Source organism: Paroedura picta, chromosome 1, assembly GCF_049243985.1.
Source record: "Paroedura picta isolate Pp20150507F chromosome 1, Ppicta_v3.0, whole genome shotgun sequence".
NCBI lineage: Eukaryota > Metazoa > Chordata > Lepidosauria > Squamata > Gekkonidae > Paroedura > Paroedura picta.
In genome coordinates this window covers 18492070-18513413 of record NC_135369.1, presented here as the reverse complement: position 1 = coordinate 18513413, position 21344 = coordinate 18492070, and the positions used below count along the sequence as shown (strand labels likewise).

General features: G+C 49.2%; 2 protein-coding genes across 3 annotated transcripts in view; both read left to right on the top strand.

Annotated features, from left to right (window-relative positions):
• The window catches only part of GANAB (glucosidase II alpha subunit), a 53208-nt gene extending 42394 nt beyond the window's left edge, over positions 1–10814 (top strand). For both annotated transcript variants that reach the window (XM_077324432.1, XM_077324424.1), the window contains 9 exons: positions 282–383; positions 513–756; positions 2558–2622; positions 3545–3621; positions 4836–4910; positions 6706–6819; positions 6912–7024; positions 7871–7971; positions 9086–10814. In XM_077324432.1, coding sequence (XP_077180547.1) covers positions 282–383; positions 513–756; positions 2558–2622; positions 3545–3621; positions 4836–4910; positions 6706–6819; positions 6912–7024; positions 7871–7971; positions 9086–9195 — 1001 coding nt within the window. In that variant the 3' untranslated portion in view covers positions 9196–10814. The remainder of the gene's footprint in view (positions 1–281; positions 384–512; positions 757–2557; positions 2623–3544; positions 3622–4835; positions 4911–6705; positions 6820–6911; positions 7025–7870; positions 7972–9085) is intronic.
• A 1332-nt stretch (positions 10815–12146) lies between these two features.
• On the top strand, positions 12147–20651 carry B3GAT3 (beta-1,3-glucuronyltransferase 3). Its single transcript, XM_077324414.1, has 6 exons — positions 12147–12297; positions 13698–13787; positions 14707–14884; positions 16410–16740; positions 18103–18393; positions 19795–20651. The coding sequence occupies exons 2-6, from the start codon at positions 13706–13708 to the stop codon at positions 19891–19893; spliced, it is 981 nt and encodes a 326-aa protein (XP_077180529.1). The 5' UTR covers positions 12147–12297; positions 13698–13705; the 3' UTR covers positions 19894–20651.
• The last annotated feature ends 693 nt before the right edge of the window (positions 20652–21344 follow it).

The window sequence follows — 21344 nt, the reverse complement described above, 5'->3', positions numbered from 1 at the left end:
CCTGTCTCACACAGAGGCCAACCAGTTTCTCTGGAGGGCCAGCAACAGGGCAGAGAGGCGGAAGCCTTTCCCTGATGTTGCCTCCTGGCTCTGGGATTCAGAGGATTAGTGCCTCCAAATGTGGACGTTCCTCACATTCACCGTGACTACTAGCCATTGATAGTCATGAATCTGTGTAATCCCTTTTTAAAGCTATTTATCCCTGTGGCCATCGCTGCAAGTGATAACAAGCCATTCTGCCTAAGGTTCCTTCACTACCACCCCCTCTCCCTCCTCTGCAGGCGCCGTGTGGACAGGGGACAATGCAGCCGAGTGGGACCACCTGAAGATCTCCATCCCCATGTGTCTAAGCCTCGGCCTTGTGGGAATCTCTTTCTGTGGAGGTGAGTGTCGCTAGCTGACGGCCTGTGTCAAACAGAACAGGCCCTCGTGTTCACGGGTGTGAGCCCAGGGAAAGAATTGAGTGCGGAAGGGATATTAAAGCATTTCCCCTCCCCCCAATCTTTCCCCAGCCGATGTGGGTGGCTTCTTCAAAAGCCCAGAGCCCGAGCTGCTGGTGCGCTGGTACCAAGCGGGAGCTTATCAGCCTTTCTTCCGGGCACATGCCCATGTGGACACCATCCGCCGGGAGCCCTGGCTGTTTGGCGAGGAGAACAAAGCCCTGATCCGCGATGCCATCCGTGAACGCTATGCCCTGCTGCCCTTCTGGTACACGGCCTTCTACCACAGCTACCGGACAGGACAGGCCGTCATGAGGTGAGCAGGTTGGATTCTTCGCATACAGGTACAAGAGGGTAGAACTGGAAAGGTAATCTGATAAATCCAATCGGCAAGTGAGATGGAGAAATGAAGCATTTTATTTTATTTTATTTTTAATTTATGTCCCGGCATTGCCGGCTTAAGGTGGCTTACAACATAGTTGTCAAAACAATTTTGTATTTTGGAATTTTGATGTTGGCCACTGTGAGTTGGCTGGCCAGGAGCGGCAACCTATAAATAAATAAATGTAATTAATTTTTTAATAAACATAAAATGTAAATAATCTAAAAACAGTCAGTGAGTTGTATGAGCAGACTAAAACAAACGAGCATCTTGATTTTCGGAGGGGGATATATAAGGAACCCAATGATGTTTAGTTAAGTCATCTAGATCAGTGGTCCCCAACTGGTCAGGGACCCGTACCAGTCCATGGATCAGTCGGTACCGGGCTGTGGCTCCTCCTCGTCCTTCTCCCCGCCTGCTGCCTCGGGGGCTGTCCTGCCACTCTGCCACTGGCTCGCCTTTCCAGTGGCCGCCATGGCTGGGGCTCCCCCCTCAGCGTGGCATTGCACAGCTGCTGCTGGCAGCGTCCCCCAGTGGGCAGCAGGAGGTCAGGCGGGAAAGCAAGTGGAGCAGGGGTTCAGGTGACGGCGTCCCTCGGCAAAAGACTACCCCCCCCCGGGCCTCAGTAAAATTGTCAACCATTGACCGGTCCCGGTGATAAAAAGGTTGGGGACCACTAGATGGTCATTGTCCCCAACCAAATGCCAGGTGGAAGAGCTCCATTTTACAGGCCTTGCAGAACTGGACCAGTTCCATCAAGGAGCTCAGTTCTTCTGGGAGTTCATTCCATCAAGTCGGGGCCAGGACAGAAAAGGCCCTGGCCCTGTTTGAGGCCAAACGTACTTCTTTTGGGTGAGGGATCACTAATTTATTTTAATTTGACAATCTTAAGGTCCATTGGGGAATATATTCAGACAAGCAGTCCCTCCGGTACCCCAGGCCCTGACCGCGTATGGCTTTAAAAGTCAGCACTTTAAAGCAGATTGGGGATTCAACAGAGAGCTAGTGGAACTGCCGCAGGGCAGGCCAGATATGACTCCACAAACTGCTTTGTCAAACAATTTAGAACTTTTTTGTAGCCATGAGGTCTAGAAACATAAGTGCTTTCCAAATTTTAGAATCAAAAATTCACTGAATACCAAATATCTGTATTTAACTTTAAAATTCTCATGAGGTAGGACTATGTGGTCAGGGGAGCCAGTTTGGAGATGATGCCCAGAAGAAAATAAAAGAGCCACACCAGTCACAGAAAAGAATAAGTAAGCCTGAGGCCAGTGGTGCAAAATCAGATAAAATATATTATAATCAGTTGAAACTTTAAAAAAACCAAACAAACCCTTGATGCATTTTGTCAGCAGGCTTCGACAGGGGAATCTCTCTGTCGTGCAGTAATTGTTCAAACACTTCTCCTTTGTAAAAAGCCAGCAAACTAAGGCAGCTTTGCATCGCAGCTTTCAGTCCTGGCTTGCAAAGGAACTACAAGCCACAGGCGCTGATTTGGATGTACCAGCAGAATACAAGTTGGCTCTTGTGGATCCATTCTCCTAATAGCACGTTTCCTTGATGTGAGAGGATCAAAGCGGCTTTGGCCAAAGCAGGAGCCTATAACCAAATAAGTGCTTAAGGACTGGTCTTATTCATCACTGCCAACCTCAGTTCAACATTATGTGTGAACCAGCCCATTGTGTAGGCATCTGTTTACCCAACAGTCTCCCTCCTTTTTTTCCACCTGCAGACCCCTCTGGGTGGAATACCCCCAGGATGTTACCACGTTCAGCATTGATGACCAGTATCTTATTGGTGAGTTCAGTAGATCCCAAGGGTGGAGAGGCTGCAAGATCATAGTCCTGCTCACTGCCCTCCTCAAATCTTCCGTCACCCCCTATGTGTCTTGGTTCCAGAACTTTTGGTTGTGAGCTTAATAGCATCCTTAAATTTTCAAGCTATTTTGGGCCTGGCAATAAAATGGCAAAATATCCTTTTTAACAATGCATGGTAAACTTTGAAAGACCCCTTTGTGGGCTTTAAATTGAACTGGTTAATCCATGGATTCCCAACCAGGGTTCTGGGAAAACCTGGGATTAAGCGAGAACGCCCCAGGGGGTTATGGGGCCTTTCCCAGAAGTTTGGATGGCCTCTGACATCACTGGACGTTACTGGAGGCCACTTGCTCTACAGGCCTCATCTCTTTCTCCACAATGGAAATGGTAAAAGATTGATAGATGGATTGGCTGGCTCCCTCATCTTACTTCCATGCCCTCTTCTCTGAAAGGGCATGTTGCCACTTCTGGGGTCCCTCGAAGGCTGAAACATATTTCAGGGATTCCTCCACGGTCAAAAGGCTGTTAATCAGTTTAAAGAGACCACCAACATTAAATTTCTTTGATAAATTTTTTAAATGAAATCATTGAGTGATATCCATTAAAACAGCCTTATTAGCCCCAAATGATCTATCATAAGGTGCTTTCTGTGCATTTAAATTCCACAGACATCTCTTTTCTATCGGGCTGTTAATAAATCCTAAAAGCTGAATCACAGAATGATGTCAACATTTTTTAGTTGCAGGCGGCACTGGTGCTGTAAAATTTATAGATTGTAGTGTTTATCTTTTAATATTAACTGAAGGGTAAAACTTTGTTTTTAAACAAGACCTTTCCACCTTTACCCTCGTGCGGAGCCAGGTTCAAGGTCTCCTGTTCATATACTTGTTTTCTCCTCGTAGGTGATGCCTTGTTGGTTCACCCAGTAACGGCCCAAGGGGCCCGAGGCGTGCAGGTCTACTTGCCTGGCAAAGGAGAGGTGAGCAGGGCAGGGAGAGTATGAATGAGGCATGAGGAGAGAGAAGTGCTGGGGATTACCAGTCGGTCAGCCATGGCTGACCAAAGCATTCTCCAAAGAATGTATTTGGACAGGGGGTCCCTCAGCTGCTTGATTTCTCCCTCCCAAATGTTAATCATTAGAGGTAGGAACTCGAGTCAGCTTGCCTGAAAAAAGAATGCAGCAGTCCAAATGGTGTCCAGTGGCCCCTTTAAGACCCACCATTTAATTCTCAGTACAACCTCTCATAGAATCATAGAGTTGGAAGGGACCCTGCTCCAATGCAGGATCAGCCTAATAATCCCTGATAAATATCTGTCCAGCTGCTGCTTGAAGACCACCAGTGAGGGGAGAATTCATTGCCTCCTTAGGCAGCTGATTCAACTGCTGAACAACTGTGTAAATCAGCGGTCCCCAACCCCTGGTTCGGGGATCAGGACTGGTCCATGGATCATTCACTACCGGGCTGCGGCTCCTCCTCGTCCTCCTCCCTGGCTGCTGCCTCGGGGGCTGCCCTGCCACTCTGCTGCCGGCTCACCTTGGGTGCTGTCCGGCAGCCACCGTGGCTGCAGCTCTCCCACGGTGTGGCACTGCGCAGCTGCCACTGGCAGCGCCCCCTAGTGGGTGGCGGGAAGTCAGGGGCACCGGCGGGAAAACAAGTGGAGCAGGGGCTCAGGCAGCGGCGGTGACACCCCTACCCCCCAGGTCTCAGATTGTCAAGTATTGACCGGTCCTTGGTGATAAAAAGGTTGGGGACCACTGTAAATTATTTTCCTCATATCTAGCCAGCACCTGTAGTTTAAACCCATTGCTGCGGGTCTTCTCCTCTGCTGCCAACAGGAACCACTCCCTGCCCTCCTCCAAGAGACAACCTTTCAAATATGTAAAGAGAACCATCAGGTTCCCTCTCAGCCTCCTCTTCTCCAGGCTGAACACTCCCAAGTGCATGCACACTTCAGCACACAAAAGTTTATACTCAGAATCAAAATTTGTTTCTCTTAAAGGTGGTACTGGACTCAAAATTTTGCTCTGTTGCTTCAGACCAACACGGCTACCCCCTTGAAGCAGTCCAGATTGTGTGCCCGCTATGAGACCGTGTTTATAGGACAAAACTCCCTGCTGTGTGAAGTCCAGTCTCCCACACACCCCCATTAATTTTTATGGAAGAATCCTTGCTCTTCCCTTTATCCATCCAGGTCTGGTATGATGTCCGCACTCACCAGAAGCTCCATGCTCCTCAGACCCTCTACTTAACAGTCACCATGAGCAGCGTAAGTGAGAGAAGGGATTGCAGTTCATTGGGGAGGGGCCTTGGCTCAGTGGCAGAGCATCTGCTTGGCACGCAGCGGGTCCCAGGTTCAATCCCCGGCATCGAAAAAGTGAGAGATAAAATCAATTTTAGAAAAATATAAACAGTTTATTATAAGAGCTCAGATGTTTAAAAACCATACAAGGGATATCTGTTCGGCACACATAAAGGGTCTAAGTGAGCACCCCAGTAATGCTAGAAAGTTTTGACCTTGACCTAACGCATTTCAATCTAGCAGATCTTCATCTTCAATTATATGCATGTCCACAGATGTAAAGAACTGGTCCAGAAGCACACTGTATGATTCTCCAACACCCAAGATAGGAATAAGAAATATTTGCTGGCTGAAGATTCTGATAATATGAACACCTTGGACGACCAGAACTAGCCATAAGAGACCAAATAAGTTTTTCTCTCCCCCCCCCCATTGAAAATTGTAAAAACTAGTTATTTACAACTGTGTGCACCTGTATAATTGACCTCTGATGAAGATCTGCTAGATCGAAATGCATTAGATCAAGGTCTAAACTGCTTTGCATTACTGGTATACTCAGATGTTTTACGTGTGCCGAATAGATAATCTTTTATGGATTTTAAATATTTATATTTTTCTAAAATTGATTTTATCCCTAACCTATTTGGGCCTTGTCTGTATTTCAAGCTGGGCTTTTGTTTCCCTTTATCTTACTTGTTATCAATCCCCAGCATCGGTTAAAGGGTCAGGTTACAAATGATGCCTGAGACTCCCGAGAGCCGCTGTATCAGGAATCAGGCTGAGGCCAGCCAGTAGAGCCTGTGATAAAGAAACATCCAGGATTCAACGGGTGGTTGAAAGTCCAAGGAATAGCTTTATTAAATAGAAACTACAAGATGCCGGAAAAAGCCAAGACCCATTGAACAAAGGTCTTGGCAGATACAAGGGTACATAAACATCCCAAGATTATTATAGAGTACACAATTGTATTATAGAGTACAAGATTATTATAGAGTATTATAGAGAGCCAGTTTGGTGTAGTGGTTAGGAGTGCGGCATGCCAGGTTCGATTCTGCGCTCCCCCACGTGCAACCAGTTGGGTGACCTTGGGCTCGCCACAGCACTGATAAAACTGTTCTGACCGAGCAGTGATATCAGCGCTCTCTCAGCCTCACCCACCCCACAGGGTGTCTGTTGTGGGGAGAAGAATGCGAAGGCGACTGTAAGCTGCTTTGAGCCTCCTTCGGGTAGGGAAAAGCGGCATATAAGAACCAGCTCTTCTTCTCTTCTTCTTCTATACCCAATAAGGGAGGGGGGACAAGGAATTTAGGCAGGAGAGCACAGGGCACAGAAGGTGCAAGATTTCCCAGCCAGGCCAGATGGCTCAGCTTTGATCCTAACAAGTTACATTTCTGTTGAGTCTCCACTGCCCATGCAAGGTCGTAGGAGCGCTTCAATAAGGAGGGGAGATAACGACACCCTGCTGGGAATGCAGAGGAGGGTTGGAGCCAAAGGGGAGATTTACAGCTTTATGATGACTGGCCTTGCCATGCGGCAAGAATGGTTGAAGGCATGACATGTGGCAAGAATGGTTGAAGGGTTCATGACATGCTGCCGGTCTGATTGGCAGAGCTGATCATGGTGGTCAAAGGCTCTGCTGCAATGGAAGGCAGCTTCGGGTGCATGGGAGGGTGGAGGAGGACAGGGCCTTCCCGCTCCTGGATTGCTTCCGCTGTCATTCCGGTCGCACCATCTGAGTACTGACTCTCGTCTCCTCCTGTAGATCCCTGTGTACCAACGTGGTGGCAGCATCGTGGCCCGGAAGGAGCGGGTACGGCGGTCTTCGGATTGCATGCAGAACGACCCTTACACCCTCTATGTGGCCTTGGGCCCCCAGGTAAGTGGGGCATCTGCTGAGTTTGGAGAGCTGCACTCTTCGGTTCAGTGAACGGAGTTTTCCAATTTTTTCCTCTCAATTTTCCACCGCAGGGCACAGCAAAAGGGGACATCTTTGTTGACGATGGGCACACGTATAATTTTGAGACGAAGGGGCAGTACCTGCATCGTCGCTTCAGTTTCTCTGGCAACACCTTGACAGCCAGGTACTTCTCCCCCCCCAAAAAAAATCAGGCATGGCTAGCTCACATTGAGGTGGTAAACCTGTCTCTGGCCTGTAATACTTCAAACTCGGATGGCTGGATATCAAGCTGTGTGCTGCATGGTTTGTATACAGAGAATCTCGATTCATTTTCCAGCATGGTGGTTGGAGCATCTTCTCTATTAGTTTAGAAAAGAGACATCTACGGGGGGAACACAATAGAGGTTGATAAAATTATGCATGGGATAGAGAGAGTTTTTATCCCTCTCCCCAAATACTAGACCTTGAGGGCATCCAACGAAGCTGATGGGCAGTAGGTGCAGAGCGGACAAAACGAGATACCACTTTACGCAGCGAGTGATTAAAATGTGGAATTCGCTGCCAGAGGATGTAGTGACAGGAATTAAGCAGCTTTACAAGTGAACCAGACAGATTAGTGGAGGAAAAGTCTATATGAGTGGCTCTTAAGTATGATGGGTGAGGGGAACCTCCACATTCAGGAGCACTAAGTGAGGCCGGCCTTTCCTGATGGCCTTTCCAGCTCCCAACCATAGGCCTGGCCAAACAGCTCTGTCTAACAGGCCCCATGGAGCTGGAACCAGATGGGACTATGGGTCTGATCCAGCAGGGCTCTTCCTCTGTCCACAGGCAGCTGGCTGCAGGTGTTGGGAATGGGATTTTCCCTGCTTGAGCACTGCTGCCTACCTCTGGGACAATAGTGAGCTAGAAGAACCAATGGTCTGACTCTGTATAAGGCAGCTTTGTGGGCCTGTACATTCAGCACTCCATCACTCCTATTCCAGCATCACTGCTAACTTCAGCACCTTTCCTATCTCCCCTTCCTTTCCAGCTCTGCAGACCCTAAGGGCAGCTATGAAACTTCCGCCTGGATCGAGAAGGTGGTGATCCTGGGAGCTGGGAAACCAGCAGCCGTGTTCCTCAAACAAACTGGTAAGTGATTCCATCTAAAGAAATTCCATCTAAACATCAGGAAGAAGTTCCTGACAGTTAGAACGGTTTCTCAGTGGAACAGGCTTCCTCAGGAGGTGGTGGGTTGCCAGTCTTTGGAGATTTTTAAACAGAGGCTGGATAGCCATCTGAGGGAGAGGCTGATTCTGTGAAGGTTCAAGGGGGTGGCAGGTTACAGTGGAGGAGCGATAGGGTAGTGAGTGTCCTGCATAGTGCAGGGGGTTGGACTAGATGACCCAGGAAGTCCCTTCCAACTCTATGATTCCATGAACGTCTCTTGCCTTGAAAACCCTGGGACTTTCTACCCCCAATAGTATACACCACTGACCCGTAAGGTACAGGTAAGAGGAGGTTAATCTGGTTCAAAGGGTGGCACTGTGCCGACATCACCATACACATTTCAGGTCTTCCGAGTCCTAGGAATCACCTCGGAGATTACATCTTAAAATGACATACATGATTTTGGAGGAAGCAAGTCAGAGGGGCAATGATTAACATGTAGCTATTTGGCATGCGGTTGTACAAGCAGCCTGGTCATCGTGCAACAAGCTAATAATCTGCAGGTGATAATCTGCAGGTGATAAACCACAGTTCTCAAGCCAAATGGAAGCCGCTTTCGTGTCAGTAGACGCTTCAGTGCTTTGGCAGGAAGCATCCATGGAGAGTGGATGCTTTTTGCACCCGTCAGCTCTCTTTGACGAAGGTAATTGATTGGGCACCACCTCCATCTTCAGTGAATTTTCTAAAAGACTGTGGGTTGGACACTCCAGATATGACATCGCAGAGGGCTTTTGGGGACAGGGAGGCTAGAAATGGCTGTCTTCAGATCAGATCTGAGCAAGACAAGTCTGGAGATGTCCAACTTGAAGATCAAATGTGAGGGTTGGACTGGAGAGCCAGCTTGGTGTAGTGGTTAGGAGCATGGACTTCTAATCTGGTGAGCCAGGTTTGATTCTGCGCTCCCCCACGTGCAGCCAGCCGGCTGACCTTGGGCTGTTCTGACCAAGCAAGGAAGGGGATTGGAAGCAGCTTTGAGACTCCTCTGGGGGAGCATCATTCTGTCGGTTCTAATTCTCTTTTCTTCCCCTATCCCCAGGGGTAGCCGAGACCCGCCTGGACTTCTCGCATGAGGCTGAAACATCCGTCTTAACCCTTCGCAAGCCTGCAGTCAACATCGGGGCAGACTGGAGCATTGCTTTGCGATAATGCTACGAGGCAGGGGGGGTGGTTGGACCCGGGGTGGGGGGGGGGAGGCATCAGCAGGGTTGGGGGACTTTAGGCCAGTCCTTTCCACTGAGGGAAGATGCGGTCAGCTCAGCTGGTAGTTTCCCCCCTATGACGTCTCGGGTCCAATGCCGCATAGCAGGCAGACATGTTTGAGGAGGGGGTGATCCAGTTGTCCCCTCCCCCTTGCCCCCTTCAGCCCTAGCTCAGACTCGGATTTTTGGGTGGCTCCCATAGGTTAATTTTTAGCAATATTTGCTGTAGAATGAGGAATCTCCGGGTCGAAGTTAGGCTGGTCTTGTTTTCCTCCTGCCTCTTTTTGGGGATATATTGGTAAAGGAAAGAGCCGGTTTCTGTTCCCCTTTCCTGGACATGCAATAGCGGGACCAACCTTTTGAGTGGCTCAGCCTTTCCAGGGGTGGGGGTGGGGATAGTTTATTCAAACTTTTTTTTTTCCTATCTACTTCGTTTCCTTTTCCTCCCCCTCCCCTGCCCCCCAATTCTGGCTGGAGTTCCAGGCCAGTATGTGGATCGATTAAAAAAAATTATTTACCTAGGCGAGGGCTGCCTTTAAACGCCTTTCCTTGCCAACAGGTGAATGTATAGGGATTCCTCCTTTGATTATGTCCCATATATGCCTCCTCTGCAGCCCTGCATCACAACCCGAAAGACAGTTTGATCATGACCCGGGTCATCCTCCTCTCTGGCTCCTAAGTCCCTAAAGGATCTTATTTATCTCTCTCTCTCACACACACACACCACTTCTTCCCAAATTCTTTATGGCAGGGGTAGTCAAACTGCGGCCCTCCAGATGTCCATGGACTACAATTCTCAGAAGCCCCTGCCAGCATTTGCTGGCAGGAGCTTCTGGGAATTGTGGTCCATGGACATCTGGAGGGCGGCAGTTTGACTACCCCTGCTTTATGGTGTAGGGGAAGAAGAATACACTTTGGGGGGAGGGGGCAGGTATTTCTGCGTGTCAGTGAATCACTGTCACTTCTATTTATATTGGGAGAGAGACAAGAGATGGATCATGCAAAAGGAACGAATGAGGCAGGTTGGCTACAAAACTGCGCTGAGGATTGGGGGAGTTGTGGGAGGAAGGGAAATCATAATTCTTTCTCCCCCACCCCCCCACGCCAAAACCGAAGAAAGAGGGGGGAAGAAGTGGGTGTATGCAAGCTGCTAACAAAACGGGCCCCTCCCCACTGGAAAGAGAGACGAGGGGCCATCCTTGAGAGGGAACCAGCAGGGATCTTCTCTCCATCGCTGCAGCGCCTCTCGTCCCCTGCTTCGGGCTGTCAGCTCTGCCGCCCTCAGGCCAGGCCGTATGGATTTCGTTGGTCGTCCTTTTTTCGTGCGTCCGTGGACTTAACATTCCTGGTTCTGGCCAGTTCTCTCTTGTTGTATGTTTGCAGGCAAAGACCCAGAGCAAGGCTTTTAAAATTCTCAAAACTGTCGTCTTTAATGTACACACCCACACAATTGTTTCCCCACCCCCCCACCCCTCTTGACTGTGATTTCATCTGCAAGTAGTGCTTTTACTGACTGGGTGTTTTGATAAAAGATGGACAATTAAAACAAACAAAAAACCTCTGAAAGATTTTGTCAGCTTTTCTTGGTTCAAGCCACATGCAGGAGGCCGCAGGTGGCCACCGCTGCGAAACGTGTGTGTGATATTGTTGTGCTACATGGGCTGGTGGGCAGGAATGGTGTGAGGAAGCAAATGAGTAGAAGTGGCCATTGTGAGAATTTCTGACTCAGCATTCATTAGTCTCTTTGAAAGTTCTGTCTTGCTGTTTAGAATCATAGAGTTAGAAAGGACCATACAGGCTGCCTAGTCCATCCCCCTACTCCATGCAGGATCATCCTAAAGTATCCATAAATATCTGTCCAGCCACTCCTCCAAGACTGCCAGTGAGGGGGAACTCCACACCTCCTTAGGCAGCCTATTCCGCTGCTGAACTACTCTGACGGTGAAAATTTGTTTCCTGACAGAACCATTTTACATGTAGCTTAAAGTTGTTACTTGGGTTCCTATCCTCTGCTGCCAACAGAGACAGTTGCCTGGCCTCCTCCAATGACCACTTTTAAAAAATTGAAAGAGCCATCATGTCCTTTCTCAACCTCCTCCAGGCTGAACATTCCCAAACATCTCAGCCTTTCATCATAGGATTTGGTTCATCCTTTCCACATCCTTTTTGAATGTAGGCAAATAATATTTCAACATACAGGAGTTGACAATAGGTGTAAGATCTGAATGCCTTTGCCATGTGTGCAGGGAGAAAATAAATTTGCTAAACCCTGGGGGTTCCATTGTCCTGAGTGTAACTCAGCAATCTCCCCCTGTAGCCTGTTCTTAAGTCCCTTTGCAATAAAACAGCTAACTTGAGCTTCCCCCCATTGATGGAAAAGCTGGGAGGTTGAAAGTGTCTCCTGCAGGTTTCTCAATCTTGTGATTGATGTCAGATTTGTGTCCATTTATCCTTTGGCACAGTTTTTAACTGGTTTGAAATACTTTTGGACCACTGAAACGGCTCGGCTTGCTCCTGTGCTGACACCTGAAGCAGCCAGCTGACCAGAAAGAAAGAAAAGAAACCACCTAGAATAAATGGTGCAAAAATGCTTCCGTTATGCAGTTGCTGCTGGGGGGAAAGCCAAAGCACATTAGAGCAGTCTCCCCCAAAAGGGGCACTGCTTTAGCAGGGGGCACCTACAAGAAACACGACCTGCCCCTGGTATTGCCACAGTGTGCTTGGCTTTTTAATAATCGTGCCTTTGCTTCTTGCCCGGTCAAAAAATAGTTATTATTTATTATAATAATTAGTAGCCGTAAAGGTCAAAAGGCCTGATATGTCGAAATAAAAACGCGGAACGGAAAAACAGGTCAGACAGGAAGTCGCTGCTTCGGGGGACCCAAAACGGTGACGGGCCGGGCCGCTGGGGGACCACAAAAGTGGTGGGAACGGAAGTGGTGTGATGGCAGGGCTAGGGCAGGGGACAGAGCGTGGGGGCGCCGGCTGCGATGGAGGGGCTCTGAGAAGAAGCTGAGGATCCCCCCCGGGCACCGGCAGCAGGAGTGCGGTGAGCTTGAGCCTCGGCTCCGTCGCCATGGCAACGGTGTCACACCGTCTCCCCGCCGCCGTCCTTGCTGCAATTGCATGACAGGGGACGGGATTCCGAGATGCTGCATTGCCGAGGGTCGTGTAGGATCTTGCAAATGGAGGAAGGACAGCCATCGCGCAGTTTAGGAGCACGATCCTGTGCATGGTCAGAAATAACCGTAGCGTGCTCAGCGACACTTGGTTCCAGAGAAGCGTGTCGCACAGGGTTGCAGCTTAAATGGCTTAAATTCACAGGCGCTGCCTGGCTGCAGTCCCTGCTTCCCGAGCTAGCTAGCCTGGCCTTCTAATTGTTGGGAGAACTTTTCTGCACATGTTGCAGAAAGAGTATCAGCAGGGTTTCAAGCTACGAATAGATATTAAGGGTTATGTGAAGCCCTGGATCAAACTAAGTCAGGGACGGGTGGGAATGCCGGGCAGGGTGGTACAGAGGGAAGGGGATGGTGGGAGGGATAACAGAGTCATACGGTGTAGATGTATCCTTATCCTAGCAATTAACTGCTGAAAATGTGTATGTATCCATGAATGAAGCAGGGGCAATACAGTGGGCAGAGGTAGCCTTTATCCTTTGCACATTTGGGGTCCAGCACAAATTTTGGGCCCAGTTCATAACATGGGATCCCTTCACACACACTGATTCATACTTATGGCTACTTGGAAACAAATCTCATTTTATTTAACAGAGCTTACACACGACTGTAGCCTTGATTTATTTCCTGTGTTGTCTGCATGAGATAGCATAAGTGTGCAAGCCTGTAGGAACTTGCTGTGTGTCATCAAAGGAAATGCATTGGCAGGCCCATAGGTCCTTCCTTGCCAACTCATGGGGAAATGTAGTTCTTAGGATGGATCTGGGTCCATCCTTTGAGGGGCAGAGAGCTCTTCCCTGCTACGCAGGCAGGGAGCAGGGTGTTATCCTTTGGCCTTAGAAGCTGCATAGAGATTTTGTGTTATCGACGGGGAGCAGGAGGACCTAGTGATACTGTGAAGAGCACTGCAGCACAGCAAGTAAATGCCTAGCAAACCAACACACTGGACTATGCCCCACCCCAGTCTCTTGTGTTGCCAGATGGTACGCAGATGGTTACCAAATACAATGTAAAGAATGGTACATTTGGTGCATGCTTAGCTTCAAAGCCCTGCTAGTACAAAGCCCTGCAGCTTGCCTTTGTGTGAAATAGATCCCTTGGACAGAGTTAACTGACTGTGGGCTGATGAGGCCCCTGGTGCCTCTAGCAAGAGGACAAGAGAGCAGCTTTCACCCTTCAGGACATTGCTGTCATCGAAGCTTCATGTTGCAGCTGCCTTTGGTGGAAGTCCAGCTGTGACCAGCTGCGTGTCCCCCTCTCTCCATCCCTACAGGCTCTGCCATGAAGGTGAAACTGAAGAACGTTTTTGTCGTCTACTTCCTGGTTTCCCTCATTGGCCTGATGTACGCACTGCTCCAGCTGGGTGAGTGGCAAACAAAGGAAGGGAAGTGGGTAGCGCTGGAATGCTGGGAACATGAAAGTTCCTTGTTGGAACTGGCCATGATAAATCCAGATCAGTATTCTGTTTCCTGCACGGGATAACTAGATGCTTGTGTATCATGATGGCGATAGATATCCCTCTTGTTGGTCTCCCTGTATCTGGTACTTGGAGGTGAACTGCCTCTGGCCATAGAGGTGCCATTTAGCTATTTAAACCAATGTGTTCTCCATGGCATGGTATAGCCTGGTCTTGTCATATATACCTGGGAAGCTAAGCAGGGTTGGTACTTGGATGGGAGACCATCAAGGAAGCCTCTGCAGAGGAAGGTCATGGCAAACCACCTCAACTTCTCACTTGCCTTGAAAGCACCTTGCTGAAATCAATGTAAATCAGTCATTGTTTGGCGGCAGGGGCACGTATTCTCCATGGATTTTGGTAATCGTTTTTTTAAACCTCTGCAGAATTGCAACTGTGGGCTTCATTCCCCAACTAATACTATCCATTATATTGAATTGCATTTGCTCATAGAATCATAAGAGTTGGAAGGGATCTCCAGGGTCATCTAGTCCAATGCAGGAACTCACAACTACCTGCCCACCCACAGGGACCCCAATTTCATGTTCCTCCCTTCCTCTTCCTTGGGTCCAAAATCTAATTTCATTCATTCATTCATTCATTCATTCATTCATTCATTCATTCATTCATTCATTCATTCATTCTTCTCATTTATATACCACCCTCCCCGAAAGCTCAGGACGGTTTACATAAAACTGAAAACTATACAGGAAACATTACAGAATGTAATGGACCTAGCTCTCTGTTTTTTAGATTGTTCGATATGGTGTTATATGTAAAAAAAAAAAACCCAGCCGTCTTCTGAGGTTCTTTCTTCTGATCTCAGGGCAACCCTGTGACTGCACCCACCATCTCAAGTCAGCCAGTGACCTCATTCACGCCAAGGAGAAGAAGCTCTCCCAGTTGCAGAATGAGCTGAAGAGGCTGCAGGGACGAGAAAAAGTACCAGAGCCGGCAACACCTGCACTGCCTGTCATCTATGTCATCACCCCCACCTATGCTAGGTAAGCAGCCAGATCCTTGTCATGGTGCTGCTGCTCTAGAAGGTGGCATTACCAGGATCTGTGTGACAGGGTGTGTCTCGGTGCCAGTGCATCTGCTTTGCATGCGGAAGGTCCAAGTTCAGCATGTGGCATCACCAATTGAAAGGAACTCAGGAAACTGTTAGAGATCTCCTTTTCCTTCCGAAGTAGTAGAGAAGAGCTGGGGGTTTTTAATACCCTGCTTTTCACTACACGGAGTCCCAAAATAGCTTATCAACACTTTTCCCTTCCTCCTCCCCGCAACAGACACCCTGTGAAGTAGTGTGGGGCTGAGCGAGCTCTAGGAGAACTACTGTGTGAAAACAGCTCTAAGAAATATTTGACTGGCCCAAAGCCACGCAGGTAGCTGCAGGTGGAGGAGTGGAGAATCCAGCCTGGTTTACCAAATTAGAACCCGCTGCCCTTCACCACTAGACCACGCTGGGTCTGAATGAAGAGCTGATAACAAGCAAAGTAGATGAAACTGAGCTCAGAGGTCTGTTTTGTGTAAAAGCAGCTTCGTATGAATTCTGAAACTTGTGGGGGGGCAGAAGGTTTGTTCAGTGACAAAGCACCTGCCATGGACATTGAAGGTCCCAGGTTCTTTCTGCTGCTAAACCGATCACAGTTAGCCAAGCTGGGAAAGAATGATCTCTGCTTGAGACTTCAGAGAATCAAAAGACTCAAGGAGCTGTGGGCCCTCGGAGAGCTCTTAGATTTCCGCACAGCCTGAAAAACGGAGCTCTTCCACCAGGTCTGTGGTTGAGGCCAGTGCTGATAGAAGATCAGATGGGTCCTCCCCTTGGAAGATATACTCCCACGCCAGTCCATCTATTGGCGTGGCTGGTTGTCACACCCCTCCCCTAGGCAGCCCGGCTGTTAGTGGAGGTTGTCAAGATGGATCATTATTGTTTCCACCATATGGTTGTGTATTTTGTTCCATAGTTCATCTTCCTCAGAGGTTATTCTTACTATGTCTTCCTCAGACTGGGAGCTAGAAACTTTATTTATTTAACTGCGTAACTCAGGCTTTCTCAACCAGGGTTTCATGAAACCCTGGGGTTTCTTGACAGCCCTGGAAGGTTTTCTCAAATGAGTGGGAGTGAATCTATTTTTAAAAATTTGCTAACCACTTACTGGGAGGTGACCATATGTGGTCATGTTGCCCCAAACACCCCTCCCAAAATGGCCATTGATAAGCCTGCGGGGGGTGGGAAGGGGGGAGCTCCGGGTGGGCATGTCAGCTATCCTTCCCTTCCATATTCTGCATGATCATGGCACTTCTGGGGTTTCTCAAGGCCTGAAGAATATTTCAGGGGTTTCTCAATGGTAAAAAAGTTGAGACAGACTGGTGTAACGAAATGCTTATATAAGAAGCAAGCCAGTCTTTTGAGCTTTACTTAATCTGGAACAAAGCCTTCTGTCCTAACGGCAGCCAGCAACATGCTCTCTGAGAACAGAAGGCTACTTCCTTTCAATTCCTCATTCCGCTCCCCCTCCCTCGCAGGCTGGTGCAGAAGGCCGAGTTGGTCCGCCTCTCCCAGACCCTGATGCACGTGAAGAACCTCCACTGGATCGTGGTGGAGGACTCACCGGTGAAGACCCAGCTCGTCTCTGAGCTGCTGGCCCAGAGCAACCTGCACTTCACGCACCTCCACACGGAGACGCCCAAGGAGCACAAGCGCAAGGAAACCGACCCAAACTGGCTGAAGCCGCGGGGGGTGGAGCAGCGCAACCTGGCCCTGCAGTGGCTGCGGGAGAACCGTGAGCTCAGCGACGAAGGGGTGGTGTACTTCGCCGACGACGACAACACTTACAGCCTTCGACTCTTCGATGAAGTCAGTATGGGGAGGGGGGGAAAAACTTGGGGGGAGGGCACAGAGCAGAATCTTAGCAGGACGTCCTAGACAGTTTTGCATAGGAGGGACTGTGGCTTAGTGGCAGAGCCTCTGGTTTACATGTAGAAGGTCTCTTGGTCAGTCCTGGATATATCCAATTAAAGGGGTCAGGTAGTGGGTGATACCCAAGGCCTGGGGAGCAGCTGCCTGTCCAAGTGGAAAAGGCTGAGCGTGACAGGTTGATGGTTGTTGTTGTTGTTGTTGTTGTTGTTGTTGTTATTATTATTATTATTATTATTATTATTATTATTATTATTAGATTTATTTCCCGCCTCTCCCAGTAGGCTCAAGGAGGGTCACATCAATCTCAACCCCATTAAAATTTCCATTAAATACCTTCCCATTATTGAGCATAAGGCAGTTTTGTCTGTTCCTCTGGCCTGCATGTTTTGCAGTGCTAGGTCAAAACTCGCACTGGGAACTATGCATAGCAATGTACCTGAACCCAGCTAAGTGCTTAAAATACCGATGAAATATTGCACTATTGATGTATACCAAGAGCTTTGACCCCTTGAAAGGCCCAGGCTAAATGCTAAATGTTAACACTATCTTGTCAAGTAAGCAACTGAGAGCTATGCAGAATCATAGAATAATAGAACACTAGAATAATAGAGTTGGAAGGGACCTCATGGGTCATCTAGTCCAACACTATGCAGGACACTATGCAGGAGCCAGAGCTTGTCCTACTACCACATCTTTATTTAGCTTCTGTTCTGCATACTTGCTCCTGTTTTCTCTGTGGCCCGGGAGCTAAACCTTTCTTTAAACCAACCTTAAGGAATCAGGAGAAAGGAATCAGTGGATCTCTAGAGACCGTATTCTGCCATGGACATGAATTCCAGCAAATATAGGCCACTTAAGTAGCAGGCTCCAAAGTTCTCACCAGGAACAAACAGATGGGGAAACGACTATTTGCATAATGAATAATAATACTTGTGTGTTCCCTTGGGATTATTGCGATGTTTGAAGGCAGGGGTGGGGCTCCTTGTAGCCACAAGAGTAGCACGATGGAGAGATGCCAACTTGAAAGCCAGGTGCACAGCATAGGGTGGCCAGCTCCGGGTTGGGAAATACCCGGAGATATCAGGGGGCGGAGCCTGAGTAGGGCGGAGTCCGGGGAGTGAAGGAGCCCCAATGGGATATAATTAAAGCAGCCATTTTCTCCGGGCGAACTGATCTCTGTTCTGGAAATCAGTTGTAATCTCACAAGGTCTCCAGCCACAATCTGAGAGCTGGCAACTCTTGCGCAGCGTATTCCGCCGTGTGCCCTCCCGGGCTCTCACCCGTCTCTTTTCCACCTAGATCCGCTCCACCAAGCGCGTCTCTGTGTGGCCCGTCGGCCTGGTGGGCGGCCTCCGCTTCGAGCGCCCCCTCGTCGAGGGTGGCAAAGTCGTGGGATTCTACACCGCCTGGAAGCCCAACCGCCCCTTCCCCATGGACATGGCCGGCTTTGCCGTGGCCCTCCAGCTGTTGCTGGCCAATCGGGAGGCTCGCTTTGACCTGCTGGCCGAGCGCGGCTACCTGGAGAGCAGCCTGCTGCAGTCGCTGACGTCTATCGAGGAGCTGGAGCCCAAAGCGGACAACTGCACCAAGGTGAAGGAGGACGGCAGCTGCGCAGGGGCGGTGGCGGGGAAGGAACAGAGAAGCCTTGCAGGGTTGCTTTATCGCTGTATGGGTAATGAATGCCAACAGCGTGGGGGATTGCTTTTCATGTCCTCAACCAGGAGGACGTTCCAGGCAGTTACCTTGGCAGCCTTGCTGCATATGAGCCATTGAGGAACCATAGGCTGTGGGGCTTTCTGTTAAGAGCCTTTAGCCTCAGGGGAAGGCCCCTTAGCACTGCCTTTCTCAACCTTTTTACCCTTGAGAACCCCCTGAAACATTCTTCAGGCTTCGAGGAACCCCAGAAGTGGGGTGATGGTGCAGAATATGGTTGGGAAGCATTGCTGTGGACACGCCCACCTGGGGCCCCTCCCCTTCCCCCCCTTGCAGGCCCATCATTGGCCATTTTGGGGTGGGTGGGGCTGGTGGACATGACCATATCTGGTCATTGCACCCGATAAATGTTTAACAGATTTTTAAAATATTTTTTTAAATGTATTAACTCCCACCCTTTCTGGAACCCTTCCAGGACCACATGTTATGGGAAACTAAGTTCCCTGTATTGTTTTGTATGTTCAGTGTAAACTGCCCTGAGTCTCAGTGAAGGGCGGTATATAAATATAATAAATGAAACCCTGGTTGTGAAAGCCTGGATTAGCAGAACATATTTGCAGCAGCCGAGCCTAATACTGAGGAAGAAGCAACAGAGGCTGGTTCCAGCGTCTGACTTATAGGAGGCTGTTTTCTCCCTGGGTGGCTTCTCTTCCTTTCCCAGCATTTAAGCAGCGTATCTTTGCACACCCTCCACTGTGGCTGCAGCTTATAGCCGCTTTGGGGTGGGATTGACGTGGATGCTGTTTAGCGGGTGAAGTTTCAGTAGGATAATAGCTGAATAGTTCTAGCTGAGAATTCTAGGCCATTGGATTTTTTCAATTGTGGGACCTTAAAGGTCCTTGGGGTCTCTGGAAGGGGCTGTGGCTCAGCATCTGCTTTGTATGCAGAAGATCCCAGTTTCAATCCCTGGCATCTCAAAAGGCTTCTGCATTAGGTGAAAAACTTTGCCAGAGACCCTGCCAGTCAGAGCAGACAACACTGAGGAGGACCAGTGGTCTGATTCAGTGTAAGACAACTGCACATTTCAGGGAGTGGCCCATGGGCTCAGAGGCTGAGACTCGGCTTTGCGTGCAGAAGACCCCTGGTTCTATCCCTGGCATCCTCAGTTAAAAGAACCAGGCAGCAGGACAGCAGCTGCCGGCCTGTGTAAACAATATTGCCCTTGATGGACTAATGGTAAAAAATGTGTTATAAGGCAGAGGCCTGAAGCAGCTGTTGGGGGGCAGGGAGGCCACATGAACAGTGTCTCTCAGCTCTCTTCCTGCTGGTTGTTTGCAGGTACTCGTTTGGCACACCCGGACAGAGAAACCCAAGATGAAACAAGAGGAGCTGCTCCAGAAGCAGGGCCTGGGCTCGGACCCCAGCATCGAGGTCTGACCAGGTCCCCACTCGGCTGTATCAACATGATCTGGCACTGCTGCGGGCTGCAGGGCAGAGGAAAGGTAAGACCCTCCCGAGCTGGATGGGCCACTGATGCTGGAACTCTTCCCCCTGCCCTGTTTGTCCATGGACACAATACACTGGAACTTTTTTTATTTATTGAGGATCGCCTCTCCTTCCTGCAAGAAGAGACCTTTCATAAAGTGCTGCTACACCCTCTGCTGGGGGAACTTCCCCACTTCAGCCCCCTCCCTCCTTGTCGTATTTCTTCCTCGAATGCTGCTTTCTACTAGGAAAAGAGCCCTCTCCATCGCCTAAAGAACGATTCTTGCCACCCAGAATTCTCCTTGCTTCGCTTCGAAACAGTGTAGTTTCGACCCAGTGTAGTGTTGCTTCGACGTATTTCCCCTGTGACAGTTCTGGGGCTCCCTGCTTCTCTGATGCCCAGGGGCCTGGATTTGACCTGCGGCCGGGATAGCCAAGGCTGCGATGGGTGGGGGTGGAGGCAGAACTGTCAAAAGCAGCCAAAAGAGGAGCCTTCCTCTCCCCTTTGCCGATCGGCCTCCAGGTCCATGTAGCCTCTTTCCCCATATGAAGAAGAATGCCAAGCTGAGAGCCTAAATATGGGGAGGGGCTGGTTCCCAATCCCCTGCGCTATGAGTGTTTGTGTGGCTTCTGCCCCAGTTGCATGTAGCAGGGTGGGAGTTACAGCAACATGCATGTGAAGTGCTCAATAAACATATAAAAACACCCCATCTTTTTGAAGCTGTGTCTTCCTTCTGCGTGAAACGTGGTCAAGCTGCAGCTGACTCAGGGCAGCCCCCCATGCCATGGCCAAACTGGTCCTCCAGATGTCCATGGGATACAATTCCCATGAGCCCTTGCCAGCAGCACTCATCTAGAAATAGAAATGCTACTCTGCACATGCTCAGCAGCCAACTTGTTGACACGAGGGATCTGATGAGATTATGCTAGCCTGAGCCACCGGGGGGGGGGGTCTTCCTTACTTTCTGAAGTAGGGGCATGGCTAAGTGACAAATCAACTGTTTTGCCTGTCCAAGGTCCCTGCTTGTAGGCATCGGCATTTCCACCAAACAGATCCTTATGCAGCCAGTGCTGGGAAAGACCTTTCTCTGCCTAAGACCGCAGAGAGCGGCTGCCAAATCAGAGGAGACAACACTGAGCCAGAAGAACAATGGTCTGATGTGGTGAAGCCAAGCTTCATCTTGATTTATTTACAGAATGCTCATGCCCCCACCTGAGGCAACTCACAAAATAAAACACCAAAAATTTCTTAATTAAAAACCCAACATTAAAAAAAAACCCTGGAGTATAAAAACATAGATAATTAAGCAGCTTATTAAGAGGAATACCAGTTTTTCAAGATAGAAACACACTATTAAAATTATGGTAAAGCATCAAGCCATGAATTGAAACCAGGGCTAAAC